The 27,770-nt window shown below is 40.0% G+C and overlaps 1 protein-coding gene across 1 annotated transcript in view; it reads left to right on the forward strand.

Annotated features, from left to right (window-relative positions):
• Positions 1-27,408, forward strand: part of PPP1CB (protein phosphatase 1 catalytic subunit beta) — a 38,026-nt gene extending 10,618 nt beyond the window's left edge. Inside the window, exons 2-8 of the mRNA XM_035111498.2 lie at positions 15,650-15,781; positions 18,553-18,783; positions 19,036-19,140; positions 22,265-22,336; positions 23,359-23,510; positions 24,237-24,371; positions 25,605-27,408. Coding sequence (XP_034967389.1) covers positions 15,650-15,781; positions 18,553-18,783; positions 19,036-19,140; positions 22,265-22,336; positions 23,359-23,510; positions 24,237-24,371; positions 25,605-25,709 — 932 coding nt within the window. The 3' untranslated portion in view covers positions 25,710-27,408. The remainder of the gene's footprint in view (positions 1-15,649; positions 15,782-18,552; positions 18,784-19,035; positions 19,141-22,264; positions 22,337-23,358; positions 23,511-24,236; positions 24,372-25,604) is intronic.
• The last annotated feature ends 362 nt before the right edge of the window (positions 27,409-27,770 follow it).

Here is a 27,770-nt window from a genome sequence, read left to right on the forward strand (position 1 = left end):
TGGTTCACTGAGGCCAGTGGTCATCAACATGCTGCCGTTGGGTGCTGTGGTGCTCTTGAGGTCATCACCTGGTGCCCACAAATCCTCTTGAGCCCCGCCCCCTCTGCCCTTTCGGTCATGAGAAGATAAGGGTGGTTACCTTTTTCTTCCTTAAAAATACAAGCTGAAGGATGGCGTTGGAAGATGCTTCCCCACTTCTTCTTTCAGCTCTATGAGCTTTTCAAAGTCAGATTACTTTCTCTGGATTTGACTTTTACCCAGATTGTGTGTGCATGAATCTCTTTGTGTCTGGAATAAAGAAGGGCCCATGACACTTGCCGGAAAATCCAAATGTGCCCACAGGCTTAAAATGTTGGTAACCTCTCCCAAGACAATTACTGGAGTTTTAAAGTATCATTTTGCATATTTTAAGTTGTCATTGTATTGTTAGTGTACTGTTGTATACAATTGCCATTTAACTTCAACCTTGATATTTTTTCCCTTTACCTCATAACTGAGAATCCCACTCCTTGTATCGGATGAAAATTTCAATTCTATAAAAGACATAGAAAGCTTATGCCATAATAAATTTTGTTACATTTGAAGATGTTACAAGATACTTTGTGTTATTTACTGCAAGGGAAAACCCAGATACAGTAGTACCTCCGTTTACGTATGTAAACTTCAGGATACGAAAGTGGCAAACCCGGAAGTATTTTACCGGGTTTTGCCGCGCATGCATGTGCAGAAGCAGTCCTCTGGTTGCGAAAATCTCAGGATCCGGCCGGACCTCCGGAACGGATCCCGTCTATAACCAAAGGTACCACTGTACTTATTTTGAAGTTGGTTTTTGTACTTGTAGTTCAGAATCTGTCTTTTTCCTTTGGGGTTTTATTTGTCCCACTGCAACTATTTTTGCATCTAGAACTATGATAATTTTATGCCAATGTGCAAGATAAAGGAATCTATCTTTAGGTTATGTATAATTTTTGCTAAAAGTTTTTATGATTTTTTTTATGCTAACATTTATATGAGCATGGATCTCAGAGGTGAATGAATAAGCTCCTGTTAGAGAGGGCAGAGAAGCTCTTCAGCTTCCTCTGTTTTTGCTCTGACCTGAGGAAGTAGAAATTAAATCCATTAATGCATGTAGAATGTGTGCAGCCAGAAAGCATGTAGCAGAACTGTGTGTTTAGTATTTGTGATCTATCACAATTTTCTAAGATCTATCAAGAGCCCCATAAACTGAACCAAAGCATTTCACATTGAGTACAAAGTCACAGTGAAAGTTGGAGGACATGTCATTTGTTCAAAAGTTTTAAATCTGATTTTTTTTTGGGGGGGGTACTAACCAACTACAAAATATAAGCAATTCAGGGCCATTATATCAATTCCCAAGAAATGATCTGCTTGACAGTGGAACAGATTCCAATGAGGTGGTGGACTTTCCTTCCTTGGAGATTTTGAAGCATAGGTTAGATGGCCATCTGTCATGGATGCTTTAGTTGAGATTCCTGCATTGAAGAGGTGGACTAGATCAGCGTTTCTCAACCGCTGTTCCGCGGCACACTAGTGTGCCACGAGACGCTGGCTGGTGTGCCGCGACGTGCGGCGACGAGAAGGGCGATTTGCATTGTCACGTGCCTGGTGGCCGCCAATCAACAACACTAACCCGCCGGAAAGGAAGCCGGCCGGGTCACGACGCGGGGCGAGTGCAGCTCTCAACAGCCACCACCACGGGAGGGTGGTTTTAGACAAACTTAAAGAAACTGGCTGGATGAGCTCAACCTGAAACTTGCTGAGCAAAGGATTGTGCTGGCAGAGAAATCAGCGGCTTGTGAAGCCTTATTACAGGAGATTGCAACCAACACAGCAATTGGCAAGTGTTTCTTACAGTCATAATTATATAGTCAATATAGGGCGGCACAGAGTTAAATTTTTTAACTTTTTAAATGCTGGTGTGCCTCGTGAATTTTTTCATGGAACAAGTGTGCCTTGGCCCAAAAAAGGTTGAGAAACACTGGACTAGATGACCCTTGGTGTCTTTCCAACTCTACAGTTCTATGAATCTAGTATCTACAGTGAAATCCTTTTGAACAGTAAACTCCAGTGAGTTCAGTGGGACTTACCTGGAAGAAAGTGGTTACAAAAGTACAAGTTTAAGCAAATTTCCTTAATAAAATGATCCCATTTAAAAGATCTCATAAAAGTAACCCACAGAAAACAATACTGTTTAGTCTATACATAGATCAAAAGAAACTAATACCAACTTCTCCACATAGTACATTTTTGTTTCTGTGAATTACCATAATTTCCTCCAGATTCTGTATGAACCTCCCCCTGTACTTATTGAAAACTGCTGTCTTGGCAAAACTTGCCAGTTTGTTCACTCTATTATGAACCATCAAAGGAATCTCACAAATGAATCAGCTTCTCATTGCTAAACTATATTCTAAATTTGTAAAACATCTCTCACCTGACTACTTGTGATGATGAGGCTCATCTCTATTGCCACTGACATAACAGCAGTTACACAGATTGCTCTAATATTGCCACGTTTTAATACAGCATAAAGGCTCTCATACTCATTTGAGCCCCAGCTACTAGCAGATCCTGCTTCCATAGCAATGCTATGCAGTGGCCTAAAGGCAGTGCAAAATGCTCTTTCTTTCTCTCCTATACTAGCCCAGGATGAGGATCTGAAATAGCAGCACACTAGTAAGTTTAGAAGGGAGCGCAGGTACTACGGTAGGAGAAAGGGCATGGGAAAATATTTTACAACGGGAATAGAACTGAAAGGGCTAAAATTTACTGTCAAAACACACACCCTCCAGTCTTTTTAACATCCAGCACAGCAGCAATGCAAGAAAAACATAGTCTGTTGAATTTCTGCCTGACATATGATCATTAGAGGCACAAGAATTGTTTCCCCAATACAAAACATAAACCAAAGTCCATTAAACACAAAAACTTACTTCTGAGTAGACATGTGCAACACTGTATGTTAACTATACTGTACAGTGAGTTCTTATTAAGTCCCTGGTTTTTAGCTCTGCCACAGCAGGAAACATGCCTAAGCCTCTTTGCCAAGTTTTCATATTTGCCTTTTGTGGTAGTAGGGGGATTAGTTTACATCCACTTACACATGTCACGTAGCAGCATTTGCAAAAAAAAATAACTTCTACTGACTACTTGTTCTCAGAGGATCCCACCACAGAGAGGATGCTTCTTGAACCCTGGGGGGAGAAGGGCAAATGACAAAGATTCCAAGGACTGGAAAATAAGCCAGAAGCTGGGAAAGTACACTAAAGTGAAAAAGGAAAATAGAAGCTCTTTAGGACCATCAGGGATTCCCATTGCTTTGTGTCCAAACATCTCACTTATCAATCACAGCTCTGACTTTACTCACTTTACTTCACACTGACAGGTGGGAGCAGGCAGGCTCGTTTATTTCATGGAAATAGCTTAGAAAGCTACAGGTACATTTTGCTTCACAACTTCCTAGAATGGATGGGTGATACCTAAGAGTCTGGGGCCCCTGCCCAGAAATGTTAAAAGAAGGTACCAGATTGGCAACCCCATCTTCAATGTGTAACACCATGGGGCACTTGTAATAATATTCTCAAGTTTCTCTTTGGCCAAGGCTTTTTTGCTCTTTTAATTCCACAACACTAATCTACAACATCCTTAGGGAAATCAGGAAACAGGAACAGCACTTGTCATGATCGCTTTTCAAGGTGCCCTTAGCAAATGAATGCCCTAGCAAATCCTCTTTTATAAGCAAATGGGACAAGCTAGATTATGGCCCTTGGAGGGCATTTTCTGAGCTACTTGCTTCTAAAGCCCAGGTAAAGCCTGTTCCCAGGTAAATCTAGAATCTCACACAGGACTGGAAAGGCACTTATCTGCCTTCAGCCATCTCAGGCAGCTCAAGTATGTGGGGAAGCCCAATTTAATCTGAAAGACTAGGCTTTCCCAACTTGGTGCCTTCCAATTACTTTTTACTAAGACGGCCTGCTAGCCAAAGCTGATGGAGTTGTAGCTAGTGATGTGGGTTTTCCAGAACATTTAGAACTGGAAAATGTTCCTATGCAAATCAGGGTAATTTGCATAAGAGTTGTTAATTCACATCAGAAAATGTTCAGTTTGCTCCAGAAAGTTTTCTGATGCTCTGGTTTAGCATTTTACTTGTATTTAGTAAACAAAGCAAAAAACTTTGGAGCTGCCATGCTTGACTGAGTTATTCAACTGGTGTTGAATTCATTGCTACGATTAATTTAAGAAATGGAATATATTGTACAGAAAAAATTCCACCCCACATCACTGGTTATAGACTAAAACAGGGATTCCCAACAAAATTTTCTCGAGGACCCCTCATCGAGCCGCTATTATGACAAGGACCCCCATTAATTCCTAATCCTAAAATTAAAAAGTGGTTTTATTTATTTTTCAGTTGTTTTCCTCTTTTCTTTATCCTTCTTGGGGGGGGGCGTTGGTGTGGTGGTGGCTGTGGTGGTGGCAGTGTGATGGCCGTCTGGGGGTCGAGGGGTTTCCCTCTGGAGGGGGGGGAGGTTTCTACCCTTTCACCTGGGTTGAAGGTGGTGGTGGGGCCCTCTCTTCCCTGTCGTCCCCTCTTCTTTTCTCCTCCTCTGGGGGTGGCTGTATTTGCGGCGGTAGCAGCGCCAGCAGGTTTGGTGCGGCCTTTGTTCTTCGGGTCCCCACGAGGCTCCCCGTGTGGCGCGCAGGAGCTGCGGGATCGGGGGGCTTCGCTTGGGGGGGCTCCTTCCCCCTCTTGGGCAGCTAGGGGTGATGGCGACTGCAGTCGCGAGACAGGCCCCCCAGGATCGTTGCGCGGTGGGAGGTCTCGGGCCATGGAGCTCCGCTCGGCCGCCGGCTGGGCGCCCTCGGCTTCGGCCCGGCAGGCCTGCAGGGGCCCTCAGCGGCTCCTCGCTTGCTTCGCCGGACGTTTCCGACGCCCACGCGGTCGCCGCGGGGTCCGCGGCCTGGAAGGCGGTTTCGGGCCTCTAGGCCCAGGGGTTCCGCCGAGTCTCCGGCCGGGCGCACTCAGCCTCGGTCCGGTGGGGTCGCCGGGGGGTCTTCAGCGGCTCCCCGGTTGATCCACCGGGCTCGCTTGGCGCCCGCGCACCGGCGGCGGTAGTTCTGCCGGTTCCGGCGGGCCAGAGGCTTGGCATCTAATAGCATCTTGAGGACCCCTCTGGCATAGCTCGCGGACCCCTGGGGGTCCCCGGACCACTTGTTGGGAACCACTGACATATAGATCTACAGTGTGCTAGCCAGGTTACCATTGGCTAGTGATAGAAATTTTTCTGTTGGTACATTTTTCCCATTGAGAACATAATAGTTTCTAAAAATGCCTATAATAAATTACTGTAGTGCTAGTCAAAATGGATAGTTGCATGGTTGTAATCAAGTTTTGGAGGGTGTCTATCCATATGTGTGTAATGAGTGTGCTCAAAATGTCATACTTGCATTTTCAGTGTCTTCATTCTTCCCTAAAATACAAACAGTGTAAGGAAACATAAGCTATTGATTTGACATATCTTAAAATATTTGCATTAAAATACTGTATTACAACAACGGTTTTCCAGTTGACTCTTTGATTTTGAAGTTAACATTTAAACCACATAATATGTTATTCCCCCTGCCATGAAATATTTCCGTTTAAAGCAGTCGAATTTGTTTCAAGTGGCATCTGTTTATTGTGAAATAATGGTAGACTGAACCTGGGTCCATGCGGCTCTTTTTCTTTTCTCCCCAGTGCTGATCTGTGATTCATGGGAATTCATTGTTACTAAAAAATTTACAAAACTGACAATTTTCTAGAGAAAATTTTCTGCCCTACTTCACTGCTTGGAAGCAGTAAGAATTTCTTAAGAGGCCCCTGCTTGTGGGTCCGTATTTAGATGGATTGAATTTCATATCAGACTCACAGCCTGAAAGAACAGTTTATTTACTGTTTTGTAGCTACAGCCACCAGAGCTTTTGCTAACAGTCATCTCAATGTTTTTTCTGATTAATTATAAATATATAGTTGAAAAGGGGGAGACTACTGAACAACACACTATAGTAATGCTCCTTAAGAAAAGTCTCAGGTTTTTTTTTCTACAAAAGCTGCAATTTCAGGTTCTGTGCATATGGCTATGTAAACCCTTACCTTCCATTCTTTTGTGTAATTTTTCATGCTTATCACATCCATTATTCCCTAGTCAGCTGCTGCTGCTTTAGGGGGTTGGGATGAGGGAATATATTGTAGTTGTCCAGGCAACCAGGCTGAAGCTCCTTGCCGCACTGGAAATTTCATTAACTGACATTGCCAGGTGGCAAGATTTTTGCCCTGTTCAGCAATGAACACATATAGTTACACGTGATTAGTTGGAGCTTGATAGGGATTGGGATGTCACAGTGTTACTATGAATGAGATATGCTTTCCCATCCATGTTCTGCTGTAGATAGTGAGTTTTACAGAACAGCATTCAACTTGTTCCATCAGTGCAAGGATTTATCCTTGCTCAATGCAACACCACCACCCCAGCAAAAAAAAAATCAAAAAAAATCTGTACTCTGGTTTACGTCACCCCTCTGAAGCATATTTGCAGTGAGGAGAAGGGAGGAAGTTCTGTTGTTGGAAATCCTTGTGCTGATGGAATGCCTACATTCTTTTGGGAAGGCATGTTCATGACTTTTGCCAGGTGCAAAAAGTGCACCACATTTCCGCTTTAGTCTTTATAGACAGAAGAAAAGCCATGACATTATAAAACCCAGCTAGTTTACTGTGTCGAGCTTTTACAAAAATAAGTAAGTTTCTGGGATACAGCAGAAGTATTTACTTTTTTGATAAACTCTTTTTGTACTTGAGGCCCAATACTTTTTTAACTTAAAGAGTAAGCCACCCTATTTTGTTTTCCATAGATTAATCTACATATGTGACTCTTCATACTATGTAAAAGAAGAATTTGAAACTGGTGAAGTGAATTAAAGTGAATCAATTTTAGGACAGAGCTTCCTCTTTTCTGTAAATGTTTTGTTAGCTTGTTCTAATGAATGGATGTTTAGCACTTTAAAATAATAAATAGTCTTAATAGGTTTTTTGTTTTCTTTGTGGTTCTTAGTGGGGAGGAAATCATGATTTATCTCACTGCCAAGAAAAAGAACGACTACTGTATGCCTCCCACCAACATGCTTGACTTGTGTTGTCTTTGCCTAGTATTGGATTTTTATATTAAAAATATTGAGCACAGGAGGGCCTATGTTCACACAGCTTTTCAGTAAATACTAGCTTTTTCTTCATGTGATAATTTAGTAGCTTTAGTTTGCTTTCCACTATGTATTACTGTTCTTACCCTTGGTTTGCCCTTAATTTTATCTTGGTTGCCATTTGGGGATTGGCTTCTTCGTAGTTTTTTTTTATATTGGTTTCTACTCTTGTTTGAGCACCCATTTCCTTATGGTGTTTTGTATTTTGAGAGACTGTGTGTGCCTGAATAAGCTCTTGGTTTTTGTATCTTGTTGCATCTTGATATTCTCACTGCTGTAGTAGTAGTAGTAGTAGTAGTAGTAGTAGTAGTAGTAGTAGCAGTGTGTGTGTGTGTGTGTGTTCTTTGGCATCTTTATAGCATCTTATATGGGATTTATATTCTGTTCATCACTTTTAATTGTAATAGCCCAATGTATTGTCCTTGCATGTGTTGTGATTTCTATATTTTGCTCCCAATTCATTCCCTTTTGGTGGGCAGGGGGAGTAGGTGTGGTTGTAGTTTTGTTTTTGTGTTTATTCACCCTTGTGTTTTTTGAGCTGATTCACCCTTTCTCTTTTGTTTCTGATCTTCTTTATTTCTATCAACCAAATGACTTCATGTGGAGTATGTTTTATTAGAACTTTTAGCATCATTGTTATAGTTTGGGTTATTTCTTGACTAGGTGAGAACTGTTGGCAAATAAAGAAAGTATTCAGAAGACGAAATGAGGTAGTTATTTCAGAAAAATTGTAATCTCATGCACGACAGTCTGGTAGTGGTGTTGCTTGCCAGTGTTGTCAAATATGTGAAGCAGTTATCAAAAATTTATCACTTAAGATCGCTTCATATGACTGAACTACTGCTGTATTTCAGATGATAAGGACAGGAATCTTGAATTGTGCCAGCTTTGAAGTGCTTATGATGCAAACAGAAATAGAATTTTAAAACTGCCTTTGTGATAGACAATTAGATTATTTTAACAATTGAGATTACAGTATATCGGTTAAGTGAGCTATCCATTTAAGATGGGGACAGGCTTCACGTATATAAGGTTTTGTGTGTGGAGGGGGAGGTCATTGGTCTTCCCAATCAGTGATTTTTAATTTGAGATGCCATCTCACTGGGCCATGCCAAAGATAGCATGCTAGGATATTGAAGGTTAGGTGACCTAACATTTCTGGTTTGATGGTAGTTTTTGAAATTAATGTGACAAGCTTCCTTTACTACACAGTTTTTTTCCCTTATCTTGCCTCTGTCTCCTCAGAATATGCTATGGGTGGTTTCCTGTGTTTTTGGCTAGCCAAATGAACATTTGTGGTAGCCAGGACCCTATTCATCCCCTGCAGTGCTATCCTTTGAACATTTGCTATGCTTAGATGCAGTTATAGTATAGGACTGGGTTCTTGCTCCCAACGTGTTAGATAATTCTCCCTCTCCTCTTCAGATTTGAAGCTGCAGTAGTTGTTAACATCCTTACAGTTGGGCTTGGCATTTGAGAACCTTGGAACCCAGCACAACTAATTCTAATCTAATTTGGAATTAGATAGCTTGTCAGAGAAAATAAAAAATAAACCAAAACAGGTATTTATTTCAAAATGGGAAGTCTTTAAAATCTGTTTTAAAAATAACAATAGTAGCTTAAAGTCTGTCGCAGCATTCAAATAATTTCAGTAGCAGTTCCAAGTATGTTGTAAAACCTAAGATTAAAGTTTATTAAAATTTTAATAATAACTTGTTATGTTATGGCAGTAAACAAATGTGAAACTGAAGTAAGGAATAGACGGGAAGTCTGGTCTATAGAAAAAGACCATTTTTATTTCAAAGTTTTGAGATAACTTTTTGATGTATTATTTTTCTTTTTGTTTTGTGTTGATATATATGGATATTTGTCTCTCTTTCCCCCTGTGGTAAAATGAGAGAGAGAGAGAGAGAGAGAGAGAAGCCAGCACAACTATGGGTTTCAGGTTCGTGCAGAGTTAGTCTGAGGCCCAGGGTTGGGAGCTTGAACAGCATACGTCTGGCAGGCCCATGGCAGGGACCCCTAGCCAGCTTGGCCCTCCAAGGCCTGGAGTAAGTATATCCAGCTGCTCCCTGCCCAGCATGGGCCTAATGGACATGACCCATGCCTCCTCGCCACCTCCAAACATGGAGCTTTTGTGGAGGTGGGGGGAGGAGCAGGGACTTGTTTTAATTGTAGGCAATGTATCTGCTGCCCATGTCCCAAATGGCTAGCTACATTTTACTTTCCAGCTTGGTCTTGCAGAGGCAAATAGATATATACAAAGAGGAACTTATTATTTTCATTCCTCCCTCCATCCCTCCCACAGATTTCTTTCCTGACGCTGGCAAGTGAAATAATGGTACACAGAATGTGTCCATGTGGCTCCATTTCATTTTTTTCTAGTGATGATCCCTGCTTCACACATATATGCAAGTAAACCAGCTGTCCGCTTTTGCTTGATGGCAGTAATTCTCTCCAATAGGTGGCCAATTCACTATCAGTTTGGAAGTGAAAAAGAGCCATCCAAAAGTAGCAGTTTCTACATAGGTGTTAAATACAACAACAATCTTTATTAAGGTCCATAGACCCATCAATTCGTTACCAAGCGATACACAGTTGGACACCCCGCCCTCAAACCACTCAGACATCTTACTCAAATTCGGAGTAGGAAACATTAGTTCTTGTGACCACCGATAAAAACTTTGCCACTGCTAGTGTTCTGGCATTTGACCGGTCTTCCAATAGGAACCTGATATAGAAATCCTCTGATTTTCCTGGGAGCAAGGCTATCAGGGGTGAAATCACTTCAGCCCTAGCTTGCTCAAACTTCCCACAGTGCAGCACAATGTGTTTTATAGAATCTACACCATGGGTGCACGAGCACAGTCTTTCCTGGTAGGGTACTCCTCTCATCCTGCCCTCCAGCACTGCAGAGGGGAAAACATTCAGTCTTGCTTTTGTGAACAGCCTTTGGTAGTTTGGCACTGTCAAGTTTTGAATATAGGTTGCTGGCTTAAAGACATGCCCATATTGTACTCCTATTGCCAATGGACTGCAGATCGCAAGTGATTGATGTCGTAGATCACTGTGTGAATTATCCCAAAGTATTTGCTTTAAGGTCTTTAGGGCACCTTCATATCCCAGGCAATAGAGTTGGGTGGGTGACAGACCTAAAGCAGTGGCTTTTCTCGCCATGGTTTTCTGCCATTGGCTGATGTATTCCTCATTGTTCAGGTATTTATACAGTCCCTCCCCAAGTTCAAATACTGCAATCCTGAGCCAATGTTTTAGTGCAGCCCACCATGCCTTTGTTGAAATTGGGCATTCACCTGTTTCTAGCAGGAGTATGGAATTTCGAACACAATTGGGCACCTGAAGCAAGGATCGAATAAATTGTGCTTGGAAGCCATCTAGCTTAGGCAGGTCCCCATTCTGCTAGACGTTTGCTGCGTACAGGATTTGGGGGACAGTTTTTGCATTTAATACTTTTAGAGCTGCTGGTACATACTTGCCGCCCTTTGTATGGAAGAACCAAAATATGGCTAGTTTTGTAATCTCCGCCTTTTGAAGGGAGGTTTGCCAGTGGTACTTCCATGATCTTGTATGGTGGAATGTAAGTCCCAAATAGCTGAAATGTTTAATTTGTTCAAGTTCATGGCCATCCAGCGACCAGTTTAACCGGAAAAAGCTTTCAAATACTAGGATTTTTGATTTTTCATAATTTATTGTTAAGCCATTTCCAAGACAATAATCAGAAAATTTCATCAACAGGTGTTTCAAACCCGGTCTGGTGCGTGAAATTATGGCCGCGTCATCAGCATAAAGCCGCAAGGGGGTCCTTCTTATACCTATTTTTGGAAGGTGACCATCTGCGTCCATTAGGCACTCTTCTAGATCATTTAGGAATAAGCAAAACAATGTTGGGGCCAGGACACAACCCTGTCAAACCCCCCTACTCATTTCGATATTATTTGATAGCTGTCCCTGCTGACCGCATCGAACCTGCAGTTTGGTTCCGTTATATAGGGCTTTTATAAGAAAAAGGAGACGTTTGTCCTGTATTATCAGATCTAATTTGGTCCACAAATGGGATCTGGGGACAGAATCAAATGCTGACTTCAGATCCATAAATGCCACAAAGAGCTTGCCCTGAAGCGGCCTGGTATATTTTTCGGCTAGGAAAGACAGCATTAGGCAGTGGTCTGTGGTTGAGTGATTCTCTCGATAGGCTGCCTGGGCTTCAGATAGGATGTTAAATACAGTGGTGCCTCGACTTATGAATTTAATCCGTTCCGAAGGCACCTTTGTAGGTCGAAAAATTCATAAGTTGAAAAGCGCCATAGGAATGCATTGGAAATGGAAAAATTCGTAAGTTGAAGCAACCCCATCTAAAAATTCGTAAGTCGGGAAAACCCTATCTAAAACCACCGTGGTTTCCGTTCGGATGTCGAGAAATTTGTAAGCGTGAGGCCATTTGCTCCACTTGTAAGTTGAAAATTTGGTTGTCGAGTCATTCGTAAGTTGAGGTATCACTGTATGTAGAAGAATATAACTTTGCACATACTTGAAAAACAAACAAAGAACAAAATAGTCTGACAGGGACCTGTAGATTTCTTCCAGCATATCCAGGAAGGGGAAAGAAGGTTAGTCAGGAGAAAACTTAGGATAGAATATAAGAATTGTCTCCTAACAACTCTTAGTTAGTATTCAAGGGAAGGGACTGAACCTATGGTTGAGGGTGGATGTATGCCATGAGGTTTAAACAACAACAACAACAACAACAACAACAACAACAACATGCACTATACAGGGATGTTTTAGTAGGAATGAAAGGGGGGGGAGATAATCCCCCCTTCCTCAATCTCCAGTGCCTTCCCCCCAACTCTTCTGGATTACAGCTATTAAATACTCTGATTTGGGGGTGGCAGCCCCCAAGTCAAACTTTTAACACTATAGGATGATGACTAGTGGCTCTTAGGTCTTGTCCAGAGAGTCGTCTGCTATCAGATCACTTTTAGCACATTGGGAGAAGCACTTGGGTATTCTTTCCCTCCTGAATAATACACATAGGACTTACCAGTTCTTTTTTCAAGCTGTCTGAAGTCCTGAGCTGGAAAGCTGGTCTTTGGAACTGACACTACACTGCCAACAAAAGAGAAATGTTTACACTTGCAACCATTAGTCCAAAAATACACTTCATAAGTATTTTTTTCTGATTTCAATGATATTTCAAAGTGAGTGTGTTCCAGAGTGCCCTAGTAAACCCGTGAGTTTAAAGGATAGATATACAATTTCTGAAAAGTCTTGAAGCCAGAGTACAATATAATTTTTTTACTCCTGTTGCAAAAAACAGAAATATGTCCAATGCTTAAAGTTTCTTTAAGAATATATTATGTAGAACTTAAATTTAGTATTAAAGTTAAAAGTCTAAGTGTTTCTGTTTTAAGTATACTGGTAATGTTAGAGATAATGCTGCAAGCTACAGTAGCTGCAAGTTACCTAAGAGGTTTTTTTTCCACTTGGAGAAATGGGGGGGGAAAAACTCTTTGATCAATTAGGAATGCTTTAATTAATTGATATAAGTAAAAAAAAAAAACTGCTCCTTTCCCCTTATGGGGTACCCAAGAGCCCATATAGAGTCCTTTTGTAGGTTCTCTATCAGTAGGAGAAAATAACAGAGACCAACCAGAGAATATTGAGGAACAAAGCAGCTAGTAAGCCTGATCTTTATTAACTGTTGCAACAGGGTGCTCCCCCACACACAGGAGAGAGGAGGAGGACCCCGAGCCATGTGCGCAAGCCCTTATATAGACAATTTTAAATTGCCCGCCCTGGAGTCCAAGACCGCCCCCAGAAACATCATAGATACATCACAGAAGGGGTGTAGCCCAATACCACCCCCAGATACATCATACCTATATCACAGAAAAGGCGGTCTACAACAGAAATCTGAGTGTGTTGTTTTTATCCTGTCTGGCACAGTTACCTGTTAATGGACACTTGACTGGACTACCTGGGGAGCCTACTCAGGATTCTTTGGTGAAGTTCTAAGAATACTATGTCTACTGTATCTACAATGTCTACTGTATCACCCCTATCCACATGCTCATTGACATCTGAGGGTTGAGGAGCCCCCACAAAGTGATGAACAGGATTCTTTCAGACTCCTTCAGATGTTGGTCCTGGTATTTCCTCAACAAGCAAATCCCTTCCACATTTATGAGTTTCTGGTGGGAAACTCCTTAGCCTCCTTGCTCCATGAAGAAGATGATTTTTTTTGTCAAGTAAGTACCTGCAGCACTAACTTGACACAAAATTATGGACCCCCTAAAGCACTTGGGCCAACAAAGAGGGTAGTATCAGCAGTTGGCCCCTTTCTCCATGTGAGATAAAGGTGGCTCAAACAGAACTTCCCCCCTGGTTCTTGGGTCATCAAGCAATCCTAGTCAAGCTTGGAATGGAGAAGCAGGCAAGGATGTTTCTGTTCCATTGCTCTCAATCTTTGCTTGCAGTATTCTGATGGGGTCGCCAAAATGAAATCGGGGAAGCTCACTAGTACTGTACTGTATAGCAGTTTTCAAACCAATAAGGTCATAAGACAGATCTGTACTCTTAAAGCTTATTCTCTTTTATTTGGACACCCAGTAAGTTGTTGATGGTATATAGCTTGTACATTGAGCACATTTTTATACCCTCTGCTGATAATAACAGAATGATGAACCATAGTGTGCATTAAATGTTAATGCCTACTTTAATATGACTCTATCGATCAATGGATATGGCCCAATTCAGACAAATCATTTTACTATAAGCTTAATATCTGGATAAATGTTAACCTGGGAACGGTGCAGAGAGAAGAAATGGCAAGGTACATCTGAGATAGCACAACCGGACGCCTTCATCTGCCCCAGCTACAACAAGAAATGTCTCTCCCATATCAATCTTTAGAGCTACAACAGGCACTGTAACCTTTGAACAGTTTGACTTCACCCCAAAAGGCACACTCCTTCATTGCCTCCCAAGACAAGACAAATGCCAGCCATATGCTTAAACACATTTTGGTTTAATATGCTTTATCTTTTTTTTTTAATATATTTTATTAATTTTCCAATTAAAACCAATTATATCACATTCATTATTTCAAATTATACATATATATATATCAATCAAACCGAATGTTATGCCAAATCGTCTAGAGAATTTTTTATTTGGGTTCCCATGCTTCAAGAAATTGGGGATTCCTCGCAACCGTCCACTGCCGTCTTTTTTCTAAAGTTCAAATCGTCCTCCAAGTTCATAATAATCCAGATCTTCCCCTTACAGTCACATAGATGTTTTCCACTTTCAACCGATTGTTTCCCCGCTGCTGAGATAAATATCAAACAAGGTTTCACAAATGTTCTTTCTCCTGTGTGGGTTAATCAGTCCAGCCTCCCCATAAATCTTCTTAGTCTGGAGCTCCCTGTTGCGTCGAAGCAGCGCCATCTTAAAAAGCTCAAATCACTTTCGTTTTCTCTCATAGCCATGAAGATTAACGATCTTTATAAAATTTACAGCTTTTCCAGGCAGAAGACCCAAACATCAAACCATAAACTCTTGGTAAATTAATGGATCTCCTTGCCCTATAGCTGAACTTAGCTTCAGGTCGCTGCTCCAATTCAAAGTGCGTCACAGCTCATAAATCCTCCGAACGCGTCCAGGACTCCTTCCGTCCGACTAGGGGGGGGGGCTTTTCTCATCGGCAACTCCACATCTTTAAAAAATATGCTCAGTAACAACAGTTTATAAAGTTCAACTCACACAGTCTTTTGCTTCTCTTTCACTCCAAACAAGCCAGGACATCGCGTCTGGGAAGGTACGAAGTAACTCATATGAAGAAAAATAAAAGAAAACTCAATTCCCTTATCGCTCCGTCCCCATCAATCCTTCTTCCAGATGATATACAGCCTTTGACTCCTCTCCCTCAGCAGCATAAGTTTCTCAGCAGTAAACAGCGCTTCTTCCCCTCCTTCTGAAGTATGTCCATAGATTTAAGCCTAATTATCTTCTTTAACCATGGAAATCCCCGCCATGCAGATTAGCGTCCGGGAGTCCTGGCCCTCGTAAGTGCTTTTCAGCCCAAGCTCCCCCCACTCCATAAACAGTCGGAGTGGGTCTGGGGGCATCGCGGGCCAGCGGCCCCTCTCCGTAACCCCCGGAGAGGGTAGGGGGTTGCCATTTACTCCCCTAGCAACCGCCAAATTCCTTACGAAGGTCAGAGGGATGGAAAACAGGTCCGCCATTCCTGCCGGCGGAAACCGGAACCGGTTTAATATGCTTTATCAATGCTGAGGAAGGCTATGGCTTACTATTTAAAACACACTGTTTTCCTTGACAACTTTTCAGAGACCTGAATTTATCATTTGTCTTACAGTGCGAGGATGTCGTCCAGGAAAGATTGTGCAGATGACAGAGGCTGAAGTTCGGGGCTTGTGTATAAAATCACGAGAAATCTTTCTTAGCCAGCCCATACTTCTGGAGCTAGAGGCGCCGCTGAAGATCTGTGGTATGTGGTGATTAATGTTGTATACTAAAGAAGGAAAGCTTTTAACCTGCAAAATAATATTTACCGAATGTTGCTATGTATTCAAAATATGTAAACAGTAAAGAGAAGCAAAACCATTTAACATGAAAAGATAGCCTGCTTCCCCTACTAAAATGTGGTAATTTGGTACACTTTTACTACATTGAGTGATTTATATCCTTAAATACTCCTGCCAAGTTTTAAGCTAATTCAAAACCTGCTGTACAAAGAAACCCTGTATTTAATATATAGTAAATACTAATCTTGGGTTTAATTTAGTTCATATATTATTGAAGTAATTTAGGAGACAAGACTAAGTGCTAAAACATTTCATATTTTCACAGTTATTTTTCAGCCTACTTGTGCATTCTTTTTTGGGTAAGACCCAAAAAGGGAGTGTCTTGCCTTTTGATCTGAAGTTCAAGAATGCTTGCTAAACAACTTTAGGGTTTGGGAGGTATGGCAACATGCCACTGCAGTTGCACTCTGAATGCCTTTGTTTGCCTGAATCAGCATTCAACAGGAAGACTTCTGCCATTACTAGCTGAGCTTCAGCTCTTTGAGAGGCTAGAAGATTTCAGAGAGACAGTACAGACTAGAAAAGCAAAAGCAAATGCAGTTGCATCTGGGTTTAGTTTAGTTTAAATAGTATTTTATTAGCAGGTTTTAAAGCATTTGAGTGTTTCCAAGTGCATTCAAATGATAGGTTAAAAACATCTGTTTTAACCTATCATTTGAATGCACTTAGAAACACTCACAAACCAATTTGTAATTGAAGTATTTTTTACTATTATTTGATTTTTTTATCCTGCCTTTCCTCCTCAAAAGAGGTCATCAAAATAATAACACAACATAATTGAAACATTACAGTTAAACTACTAAAACACTTTTTAAAGAATATGTATAATTCCTGGCTCCTAAATGCATTTCAGACCAGTGATATGTTTACTGTAGAGATAAGTCCTAGAAAAAGGCATTGCCATTTATTTTTAAGGCACATGCATGCTGCTCATATTTCATTTATTTTAGTTGCTTATGATGCTGTTTGGTGGAGTATAAATCTATTTTTGTATTTAAAAATTTTAAATATGTAATGCTTTTATGTTTAAGAGAACATTTTGTTCTGTTAATTATGCTGTTTGGAATGTGTACTTGGTATTAGATCTTAATTTGTAATATTTTATTTTGTAATGTTTTGGTTGATGCTTTTAAGTTGTAGAGCACTTAGCAATTAATATATATATATATATATAGTGGTATGAAAATGATTTTAAATAATAATCAAGCCCTATTCTTTGCAAAATCTGGGTAATTAAAGCCTGCAATGTTGCAATAACTTTTTGTATGCAGCATGATAATAACTAGTAGTTAGTATGCAAAGATGTACAGTGGTACCTCTACTTACGAATTTAACGCGTTCCGAACGCACATTCGTAAGTCGAAATTTTTTTTAAGTAGAATCCCATAGGAATGCATTGGGGAAAAAAACCTAACTAAAAATTCGTAAGTAGAAAAAATCCTATCTAAACCGCATCCAAGATGGCGGACAGAGCTCCATTCGTAAGTAGAAACATTCGTAAGTAGAGTTATTCGTAAGTAGTAGTCAAACTTCTACTGTACTGTAGAAGCAAAATCAGCTGTCCACATGGAGATTACAAGATAGTAGGAAGGCAGTACAATTCCTTGACTGTTAGTAGTGGTATAAGAATGTGTGAGAGGTACTATTATAAAAAGTGTCTACAACAAGCATATGAAAAATGTAGCATTCCTTGAGGCCAAGAAGGTATCTGTGATTTATTTAAATATTTCAGGTTGTATCCAACTAACTTCTACTTAGAATAGACCTATTGGAATTGATGGTCCTAAATTAGTCCATTAATTTCAATGGGCCTACTCTGAGTAGGCTATCCTTGGATACAACCGCTAAACTTCTTAAAGAGTGCAACAGTATTAAAGCTTTCACTTTCAAGGTGGAAAGTAAACTAAGAGAGTGCTTGCGATCGCCCAAAAAATGTGGCAGCAAGCCTGTTAAAATGGTACATCTGTAATAACTGTATCACACTGATCCTACAGGATCTGAACTGGCTTCCTGTACATATCTGATTGGATTTCAGAGTGTTAATAATATCTTGCAAAGCTCTAAAAGCTTGGGGCGAGGGTATGTGAGAGAATGTTTTTCCCATTTTGTCCTGACTGATCATTAAAATCTGCCTAGAAGTGTGTGTTGGTGTTCATCCTCTCTGTCTTCCCTTTGGAAGCTGGTGAGGGGATGTTGGAGAGGGCCCTTTTCACTGCAGCACCCTAGTTATTGAACAGCTTCCCCTCAGAGGCTTGGGAGGTAATAGTGGTGGGCTCTTTTTGATGACCAGTTTACATAGGTTTTTGGCTCATACTAATTTTAGCTTGCAGTGGGATCTGCCTGGTGGTTTACTTCATTGTTGATGGTGATTTTATGATATATTATATTAAAAGGTTTACGGTATGTAATATATACTGTGTCCTAAGAACATATAATAGAGGGTGGAAGAGAAATATTTTAATAAACTTAGATTGTATCAAATGTTAGTCACATACAGAGTAGGCCTATTGAAATTAATGGACATAACGAAGTGGAATTGAGGAGGAAACAACCCCCTTAGTATTTTACCACCAAAGTAGAGTATCTGTTTTGGTTCTTACTACCAGCTGTTCAAGATGCTTTTCTTCTTCTAATAATTGTTTTATAAATATATCTGCACTCTTAATTTTCATAGGTGACATCCACGGTCAATATACAGATTTGCTTCGATTGTTTGAGTATGGGGGATTTCCACCTGAAGCCAACTATCTATTTCTGGGGGATTATGTGGATAGAGGCAAACAATCCTTGGAAACCATCTGCTTATTACTTGCATATAAAATCAAATATCCAGAGAATTTTTTCCTCCTGAGGGGAAACCATGAGTGTGCTAGTATTAATCGCATCTATGGATTCTATGATGAATGTAAGTAAAGCTTTATATAAATGTTTCTAGTAGTTACCCTTTTTATGACATGCTTTGAAACTTGTAGAAAAATTCACCTAACAATATTGAATTAATACTATTTTATGTTTCTCTTTAAACTTGTGAAATAACCGCTGAATTACTTTTGCATTCAGCAGTTACCGTACTTAAATAAAGATGGCACTCTTTTTGAATGGTCAGACTACCGTATGTAATATGATAAATAAATTGCTGCTCTTCTAATCCCATCAGGTAAACGGCGGTTTAATATCAAGCTCTGGAAGACATTTACAGACTGTTTTAATTGCCTGCCTATTGCAGCCATTGTAGATGAGAAGATTTTCTGCTGCCATGGAGGTAAATAGAACACATCTTTCATAACAGTTAAATTACTTATTTCTTCAAAGTTTGGACAAAAGTCCAACCAATGAGTTTTCTTGCCCCATACCTCTTAACTAATATCAAACAAAGTGGATTTGAAATGCATTATAAAACCATCTTCTAGAACAGGCACTTTCAACAGGTAGATCCTGATCTACCAGTATATCACTGGACATCTGTGGTAGATCACTTTCCCCCCAGAAGCTCAACAACTTTGGCTCCCCTAAAAAAAAGCTCATTTTTTGCCCTGCATCCCCCCAAAATGGGGCTTTCCCCCTCCCTAAAAAAGCTCAACAACTTTGACCTAACCCCCAAAAAAGGGTGTAGATCACTGCCAGTTTTTAACTCTGTAAGTAGATCACAGTCTCTTGGGAGTTGGCCACCCCTGTTCTAGAATACCATTGGTTTCCAAGAATCTAGCCAGAGAAAATCTTGATGAATGAGCATATACAGCTTGCCAGCAGGGTATAGCAGTTTGATTAATTTTTTATTGTCCTGAAGAAGGCAGAGGTTATAGATTTGAAGTGATTGGTATGTTCACTTCTGGGTCTTTTGACTGATTTTAGTGTGCAATTTTAAATACTGATCCTTTATCATTTGGCCTTCAGGCTCATTACAAAGATTGTGGCGATCTTAGATAGCATTTTCAAGGCAACAGAGCATACATCCGTACCTCTTGGCTATCATTAAGGACATCAGCATAGGAAAATAGCCTACAGAGGAATTGATGAAGGATGTGAGAAGCCTCAAGGAAGCAAAACTTCCTGCTGAGCCGGAATTTTAAGTTACTTAATTCCAGGGATTTGCAATGACCACATCACTAAGTGGTCCTGTCCTTCAAGATGGAAGTGCATTTACTAGCCCAACTCAACCGTATTAGAGCCTACTATGGGTAGTGCCTCTGGTCATCTTCATGGGTCCTCAGAGGATTCTCAACCATTGGATAGAATGCAACAGCCATCTCTGAAAGAGAAACGGTATCCCTGTTTCAGTCTGTTAACCACAAAAATAGAACCATATCCTCAAGAGATCATGCTTCTATTCTGCTAGGTGGAAAGGTGCATCTCTTTGAGCCAATAATATATTGCTGTGAACAATTAGGAAGCCAGCCGGCTCAAAGAGAAACGAACTTTGGAGAGTAAATCATAACCCCAATATTTCATTCAGAGTTTGACCATTTGGTCTCTGTCTCTGGTCAGGCCCACCAGGCCATTTTCAGAAAGCCAAACCTACATGAGCATTGGGTAAGGGTGGGACTCCAAAGGAACAAATCAGGAGCTTAAAGGTCCCAGTTGTTCTTTGGACCTAGCATGGCATGCTTCCACCCACCCATCAGCTGTGATGGGCAGATCATTGTGCACCTTCAGCCCCCTCACCCGTGGATCGCTTCCTTTAAATCCCAAGAATCGGGGCTTTAAAGGGAATCTTCACCTGATGTCACTATGACATCAGGTGATAGATAGGTGGGTGGCCTTGCCCACCTATCAACTTTGGCCCACCAGGCATGGGGAACGTAAAGAACTAGCCCTCTGGCCAGAAAAAGATTCCCAGCCCTTTCTTCCTGAAAAGAGTGCTGATCAAGATGGGATAAATTGCGATATTCTCGGAATAAATTGCTGAAGTGTTGAAGAAGCCAAATTCATAAGAAATTATCAGGACTCCCATCTTAGAAATAATCACAATGTGGATAAATCAGAACACTCAGCCATTATTGAAGCGCCTCACAAATACTTGGTTTGCTTCATAATACATTTGCAAAACACATATATCACATGGTTGTTTCTGTTCTGTACCTTTTTAAAATAGTTGTACTAGCTTAAAGTCTTAAAAGAAATTAGCCTTTTTAGTTTGTGTTATGATGATACTGATAGACTGCTTGCAGGGATGTGCCTGACCATGTGCCCTCTGGATCCTTGCCCATTACAGCAGGTGAAATTGAGCCTGTGGGAAGGGTTATTATAAATCCCACTGATTTATCTGTATCGATACTAGTCTAGATTCAGAAACAAATTAGTATTGAACATCATGATGAGCTTTATGGCGAGAGGAGCAGTGGAAGTGCAAGCGCACTCCTGCTGCTTTATCTCTTAGTGGCCTTTGATATTATCATTATTATTAGTAGTAATTATTTGTCCTTCACCAGCAGGTCCCAGGGCAGGTTAAAATAGTTATTAGTGTATCAGGCCCTGGCCTGTGTAACTCCTTGCCAATAGAAGTTCAGAAGGAGTCACCCCTGCTTGCTTTCACATATCTTTTGAAAACACTGTTGTTCAGACAGGCCTTCGTAACATGACTTTTGCTACCAGCCAGTTTTCGTTGATATGTTGATGTTTTTGCTGTTATTGTAGTGTTGTGTATGTTTGCACACTGCCTATGAAAGTGTGGTTTGTAAATATTTACTTGGCTCAGATATTTTCTCCATCATGGCTTAAGCTGGAGAACGACCCCTTAAAAATAGTTGGTTTAGATGTAGTAAACTTCTACAGCTTGGTATAGAATAAAAATATTTTTAAAAACCTATATTGACTGAGGGAAATATCCAAGTAGATGTCATCATTGAGGGAGGTGTCTCAGTATGCCTGCTAGTTTAGATTCTTTTAAATGAAATAGTTGTCTTGTCCTCAGAAGTAAATTATTTTGCATTTGTTTAACAATGAAATTATTCCAAGTAAGGATCACGTTATTTAAAATAAAAGTTTCTTCATTATGAAGAAAAAACGTTCCTTAGGCATCTTGTACACCTTGAACAATTTTATAAAAACAAACCCCACAGTAGTGAAATGGAGAGCTCTTTATGCTGCTAATAAAGAATGGGTGTTTTCGTGCAGTTTATTCTTAAATGTTTAGAACACAATTGCATGCCCAATTGATAAAAAAGTAGTGTTATATCCATTTGCAAAACCTTAGAGATGGTCCTGTCTCAGTGTAATAGCTGTTGAGGCATGAGGTTGGGTATGACTATAAAAAAAAGTGAAATGGATATAGCTACCAATTGGACAGCATTATGTTGGAAAATATAGGAGTCTAGTATTGTCTAAATTCTTTTCATTGACCATCTTCTATGAACAATGAAAATGAGTTTTCTCATTTATGTTGTCAGGACTGTCACCAGATCTGCAATCAATGGAACAGATTCGAAGAATTATGAGACCCACAGATGTTCCTGACACAGGTAAGGCCCACCTGCACAAATTGCTGCTCATTGTAAATTATTTTAAAATTATATTATGGCATGTATCAATAGTGTGTTCAAAGAAGTAGTGAATCTTCCCATCTGAAGCGTTTTGAGGAGCCCTATTATACTTGTGTTGCTTGGAAGCTAAAAGTCCTTGTTTTCTTCATTTGAGGTACAGATTGAAAAGGGCCATGTGGAAGTTACCTGGTTCTGAACATAAGGGATTAGATCCAGGCTTAGTTGCACTATTGTTCCATTGTTCACCCAAACCAATATTAAATTGATTTTTGGATGCTGAAGAAGGTAGCTTGTTAATTAGAACTTTTAAGTTCTCTCTTTTTAAATCCATATTACATTCTAGAGTGTGACTTGAAACAATTTGGTTGTAAGACAGTGGTTCTGGGAACTTGGAAACTAAACTTAGTAAAGTAAAAATAAACTTGTATCTGTATAGTACATTATAGAAGCAGAGATTCAAACAGAGGGTTTCCTGATTTGAAGTTCAACCTGAGTACTTATGCAAGGCGGCTGAAAATTTGGCATATAAGAAAACCGTGGCCTTCTGTTGCAGCTGTAATGCTACTCCAGCATTAAACAGGATTTTTTGGAGAGCGAGGCTCATACTGAATCCATCAACATGAGGCATGCCTGAGCTATGATTTCAGGAGTTTTTGGATATATGGACATTCATTAATTTGTTTTCATTCAATCCAAACAACTTGGATTTTTCTTGCTGGAAGAAAGTTAAAGATACTGCCTCAGTTTGCACATCATATAAAGCCATAGTTTAAAACAAGCTATGGTTTAATGTGATGTGCACATCAGACCACTGACCATAGAAAAAGTTTGCACTGTTGTCTCCAGTAGGAGTGCATTGCAAATCTATAACTGTTATACTTGTATAGCCCCATGTGTACAAAGTACGCCCACCAAAATCTCAATCATGAAAGGTAAATATTTTGTACCAAAAAAGTACACATTAGGGTCCTGTTTCTGAGACTTGTGCTCTTACTTTCAAGGCTTGCTCTGTGACCTGCTGTGGTCTGATCCAGACAAGGATGTGCAGGGCTGGGGTGAAAATGATCGTGGTGTCTCCTTCACTTTTGGAGCTGATGTGGTCAGCAAGTTCTTGAATCGTCATGATTTGGATTTGATTTGTCGAGCTCATCAGGTATGAATTTGCTGCTTTCTAATTTGGGATCTTTACCTTCTAGTTTCCAGGGCTCTGTCATTTACACATACAAATATGTTGACAAGTAGGTGAGCTAGTGCAGATCAGGCTGCAAATTTAGCTATTTATAGTCTGTAGAACCGCCCTGAAATCTACAGGTATAGGGCAGTATACAAATTTAATATATAATCTTAAATAATATTGAACACAAATCTGCCCTAGCTGTCACATCCTCTCTGCACACATATTTCTGTATTTTGAGTCCTTTGTTTCAGAAATGTTGCAGAAAAGCTGGAGGTCTTTGTGTAACTAGTCTACAGCACAAAGAATAATTCACTTAAACTTATTTGTATTCTGTACCTTCTTGTTTCTGTACTTCAAATTACCTTTTTTACCTACTTCAAATTAGCTTCCTTCCCACCATAGATAAGGCTTCTACTGGTGCAATTTACCTTGCTGCTCCTCTTGGGAGCCCTCCATATGCCTCTAAAATTGCTTTTGGGGAGGCAGTGGGGAGCTGAGAAGAAAGGGAATTCCCATTGTGTTTGGAGAAGTCAACTTGCATGATAATGGATCCTGCACGGAATCTTAAGTTGTGTTGCATTCATTTGGCACATGTTCTCTGAAAACTCTTAGAGTGCAGGTTATGGGATAAGCATTTTGGCTCAAATTACAGAAATATTTTAAGTTACATCAATATTGGTTATGTGTTTTTCTCACTGACAGGTAGTTGAAGATGGCTATGAATTCTTTGCTAAACGACAGCTGGTTACCCTATTTTCTGCTCCTAATTACTGTGGAGAATTTGACAATGCTGGTGGCATGATGAGTGTGGATGAAACTTTGATGTGCTCTTTTCAGGTATGGTAAACATGGATTAGAACCTCTATATTGAGAAGACAGGTCAAAAAGTTATGAGCATTGTACAGTATAGCTTGAATAAAATTAGAGTTAGCTGGGGCAACCCAGCCAATTAAGTGGGGTATGAATAAGAAAATTATTTATTTATTATTATTAAACTTTTAAGGTGCATGGTTGCTTGTATCTCTCTGGTTGAAGGCTAGTATTCTCAGCAAATGTTACAATCTTCCTTTAGTTCAAAACTAATTTTCTAATACCTCATTACCAAAGTATTACTAAGCCTAAGGTGAATATTTGCCTGAATAAAATGGGATCAAGCCACTCTGTTGATGGAGTCTCTTGAGAAACAATATATATCATGGATTGCTCTGAACTGACATGGGGTGTCTGGTTCTCTGAGACTGCCTTATACAGAGTCAAACCATTGGTTCAACTAGCCCAGTATTTTCTATCGCAGCTGGTTAAAGTCTTCCCTAGATCTTTTAACTGGAAGTTGATGGGGATTACTGTTAATCTAATGCGCCATCGAATCTAATGTGCACCCTAATTTTTGCGATACTATTTGGCCAAGGAAGGTGCACATTAAAGGTAAAGGGACCCCTGACCATTAGGTCCAGTCGTGACCGACTCGGGTTGCGACGCTCATCTCATGTTATTGGCCAAGGGAGCCGGCGTACAGCTTCCAGGTCATGTGGCCAGCATGACTAAGCCGCTTCTGGCGAACCAGAGCAGCGCACGGGAACACCGTTTACCTTCCTGCTGGTGCGGTACCTATTTATCTACTTGCACTTTGACATGCTTTCGAACTGCTAGGTTGGCAAGAGGAGGGACCGAGCAATGGGAGCTCACCCTGTCACGGGGATTCGAACCGCCGACCTTCTGATCGGCAAGCCCTAGGCTCTGTGGTTTAACCCACAGCGCCACCCTCGTCCCATAAGATGTGCATTACATTTGAGTAAATACGGTAAATATGGGACCATCTGTATGCAAAGTATTATGCTCTGACTGTTTACTATCATCCCTATCTGGTTAGATGAGTCCACAGAATGGGTAGCCCTAGCTGCTAAATAATTCTTTTTGTACTTTGCAAATGCACATTCAACAGTTGTTGTAAATAGGAAGCCACTTCATATGTAGACAGCAAGTTATGCATTCATTGTAAGGCTGGTTTAATGGATATGTTGTATTGGTTTGAAGAGAAGTTTATTCATCTTCTTAATTCATCCACTTAAGATTCTGAAACCATCTGAGAAGAAAGCAAAGTACCAGTATGGTGGACTGAACTCTGGACGTCCAGTCACCCCACCTCGCACAGCTAATCCTCCGAAGAAAAGGTGAAGAAAGGAATATCATAGAAAAACCATCAGATCTATTAAGGACAAAACTCCATATATACAGTATATAATAAGTGTGCACTGTAAAACCATCCAGCCATTTGACACCCTTTATGATGTCACATCTTTAACTTAAAGAGACGGGTAAAGGATCTTTAATATTTTCTAGTTGACAGATGTGCAACACTGTATTGTAACAAGTATACTCCAAGCTCTAATAACCAACATAGAGTAAAATCAGATCTAAACAAATTATTTTGGTTGCATATTCACATCACAGTTTTAAAGTTGACCAACATCCCAATTTAAGCTTGATGTAATAGTTAAATCAGATGAGAGCATGATGTTTCATTTGTGTAATGTGGTCTTACTGTTGCTTGATTGCCTTTATTTCTCTTATTTTGTAGCTAGAATGATGGCAAAGTATCTAGTCATGTTCCCTGGCTGAAAATGATTTGTGGAAGGGATTTTTGGGGCAGCTGCTGTTCTCCCTCTTCCCAGTATTCTTGCTAACTAAATGTGTGCCCCTATAATAGGAGTTTAAAGACACAAACCAATCTCAAGCTCATGACTTCGGTAGTGCTCCTTATCCAGACAACCCAGCAGTCAGTATTTCTCATGACAAAAAACTTATTACTTTTTATCTTAGATTGCCACAGAATGGATTTGTTCACTGCACCATTTTAAACTAACATTACACTCACAATGACACTTCATTTAACTTAAATAGGGCAAGAATGGTATTACTTATTAGTCGAAAACTTGATTATGTGGTACCTTGCATTAGATTTTATTAGCATGAAACACCTTTTGGCATGCTTAGCTTCCTGATAATGTCATATTTGCATTAAAGTGCATTCTGCATAGCTAACCAAACATGAAGATCCTTCTCTGATAAGCCTGGAAAAGCTAGCTCTGTTTTTCCTCTCCTCTTCCCCGCCCAACTGTGCACTCTGCCCCACCTTCCAGGAGGGTATATTTAAATGGCTGTTGATCATTGAGCAGTAGGTTAACTATGGCTAGTGGTGGTTGGACTGTCTAATATTGCCATGTGAATGTTCTACATGATTGTAAGGCTTATGTCACTAAAGATTTATATCCTCTGGATTTTCATGATCAAGGTTCATATACTATTGTAGAAACTTCTGCTTTGTAGTGTACTATAGTAGCAATAATTTCTGTACATGATCAAGAGTTGATGCAGTATTTCTTTTCCTGTTTTCCTTAAAGGGTTCATATTGACAAATGGCAAAGTGTAAAGAAATGTGCAAAGATTGTAAATGGATAAAAATTGAAAGGCAGCGACTTGATTGGAAATTAATACATTTTTTTTATTGAACACTGTCAAATGTGCAAAGATTGTAAATGGATAAAAATTGAAAGGCAGAGACTTGATTGGATATTAATACACTGTTTTTTATTGAACGCAGTCAAATTTATAAGATTACTTAGTAGGGAAGCTTCCAATTTAAATTATTCTAAATGTGCAACAATGTAGAACTCTTTAATATTGTCTTTGCAAATGTTAAATCGAGAATTCTAGCAACTTGCATTTAATGAACTGACACGTATTATGCAAGGGATTTCTGGCAAAGTGAAAAGTTCTTACATGGATTTAAGTCTCTTTTCTAATTCCATTTTGTTTTAAAACACATATTAAATGTAGGATTTTTCATTTAGTAAAGTTGTTTAATTGATTTGAAGTCTGACTGGTTATTCCAATCTTTGTTATGAAATAATTTGCCCTTGATGGCATACATTAGATGAGATGCAGACAAAACCTTAATATTGACACTAATATAGATTTGTGTTGGTGGATATTTAAAAATACAGCAGCTCTGTAAATGTCACCTGTAGATCAATGGCTAACCAACCATTGTTGCTCCCTAGCGCTGTGGTGTCTACCTTATTATCTGACGATGAAATGATGAACTTCTTGGGTCATTACTGTATGAAAAAAAATCACCTCAAAGAAAGTAAATGGAATGTGACAAGATGGAAACAAAGCTTTGCCATATCCATCTCTCTCTCTCTCTCTCTCTCTCTCTCTCTCTCTCTCTCTCTC

Source organism: Zootoca vivipara, chromosome 3, assembly GCF_963506605.1.
Source record: "Zootoca vivipara chromosome 3, rZooViv1.1, whole genome shotgun sequence".
Classification (NCBI taxonomy): domain Eukaryota; kingdom Metazoa; phylum Chordata; class Lepidosauria; order Squamata; family Lacertidae; genus Zootoca; species Zootoca vivipara.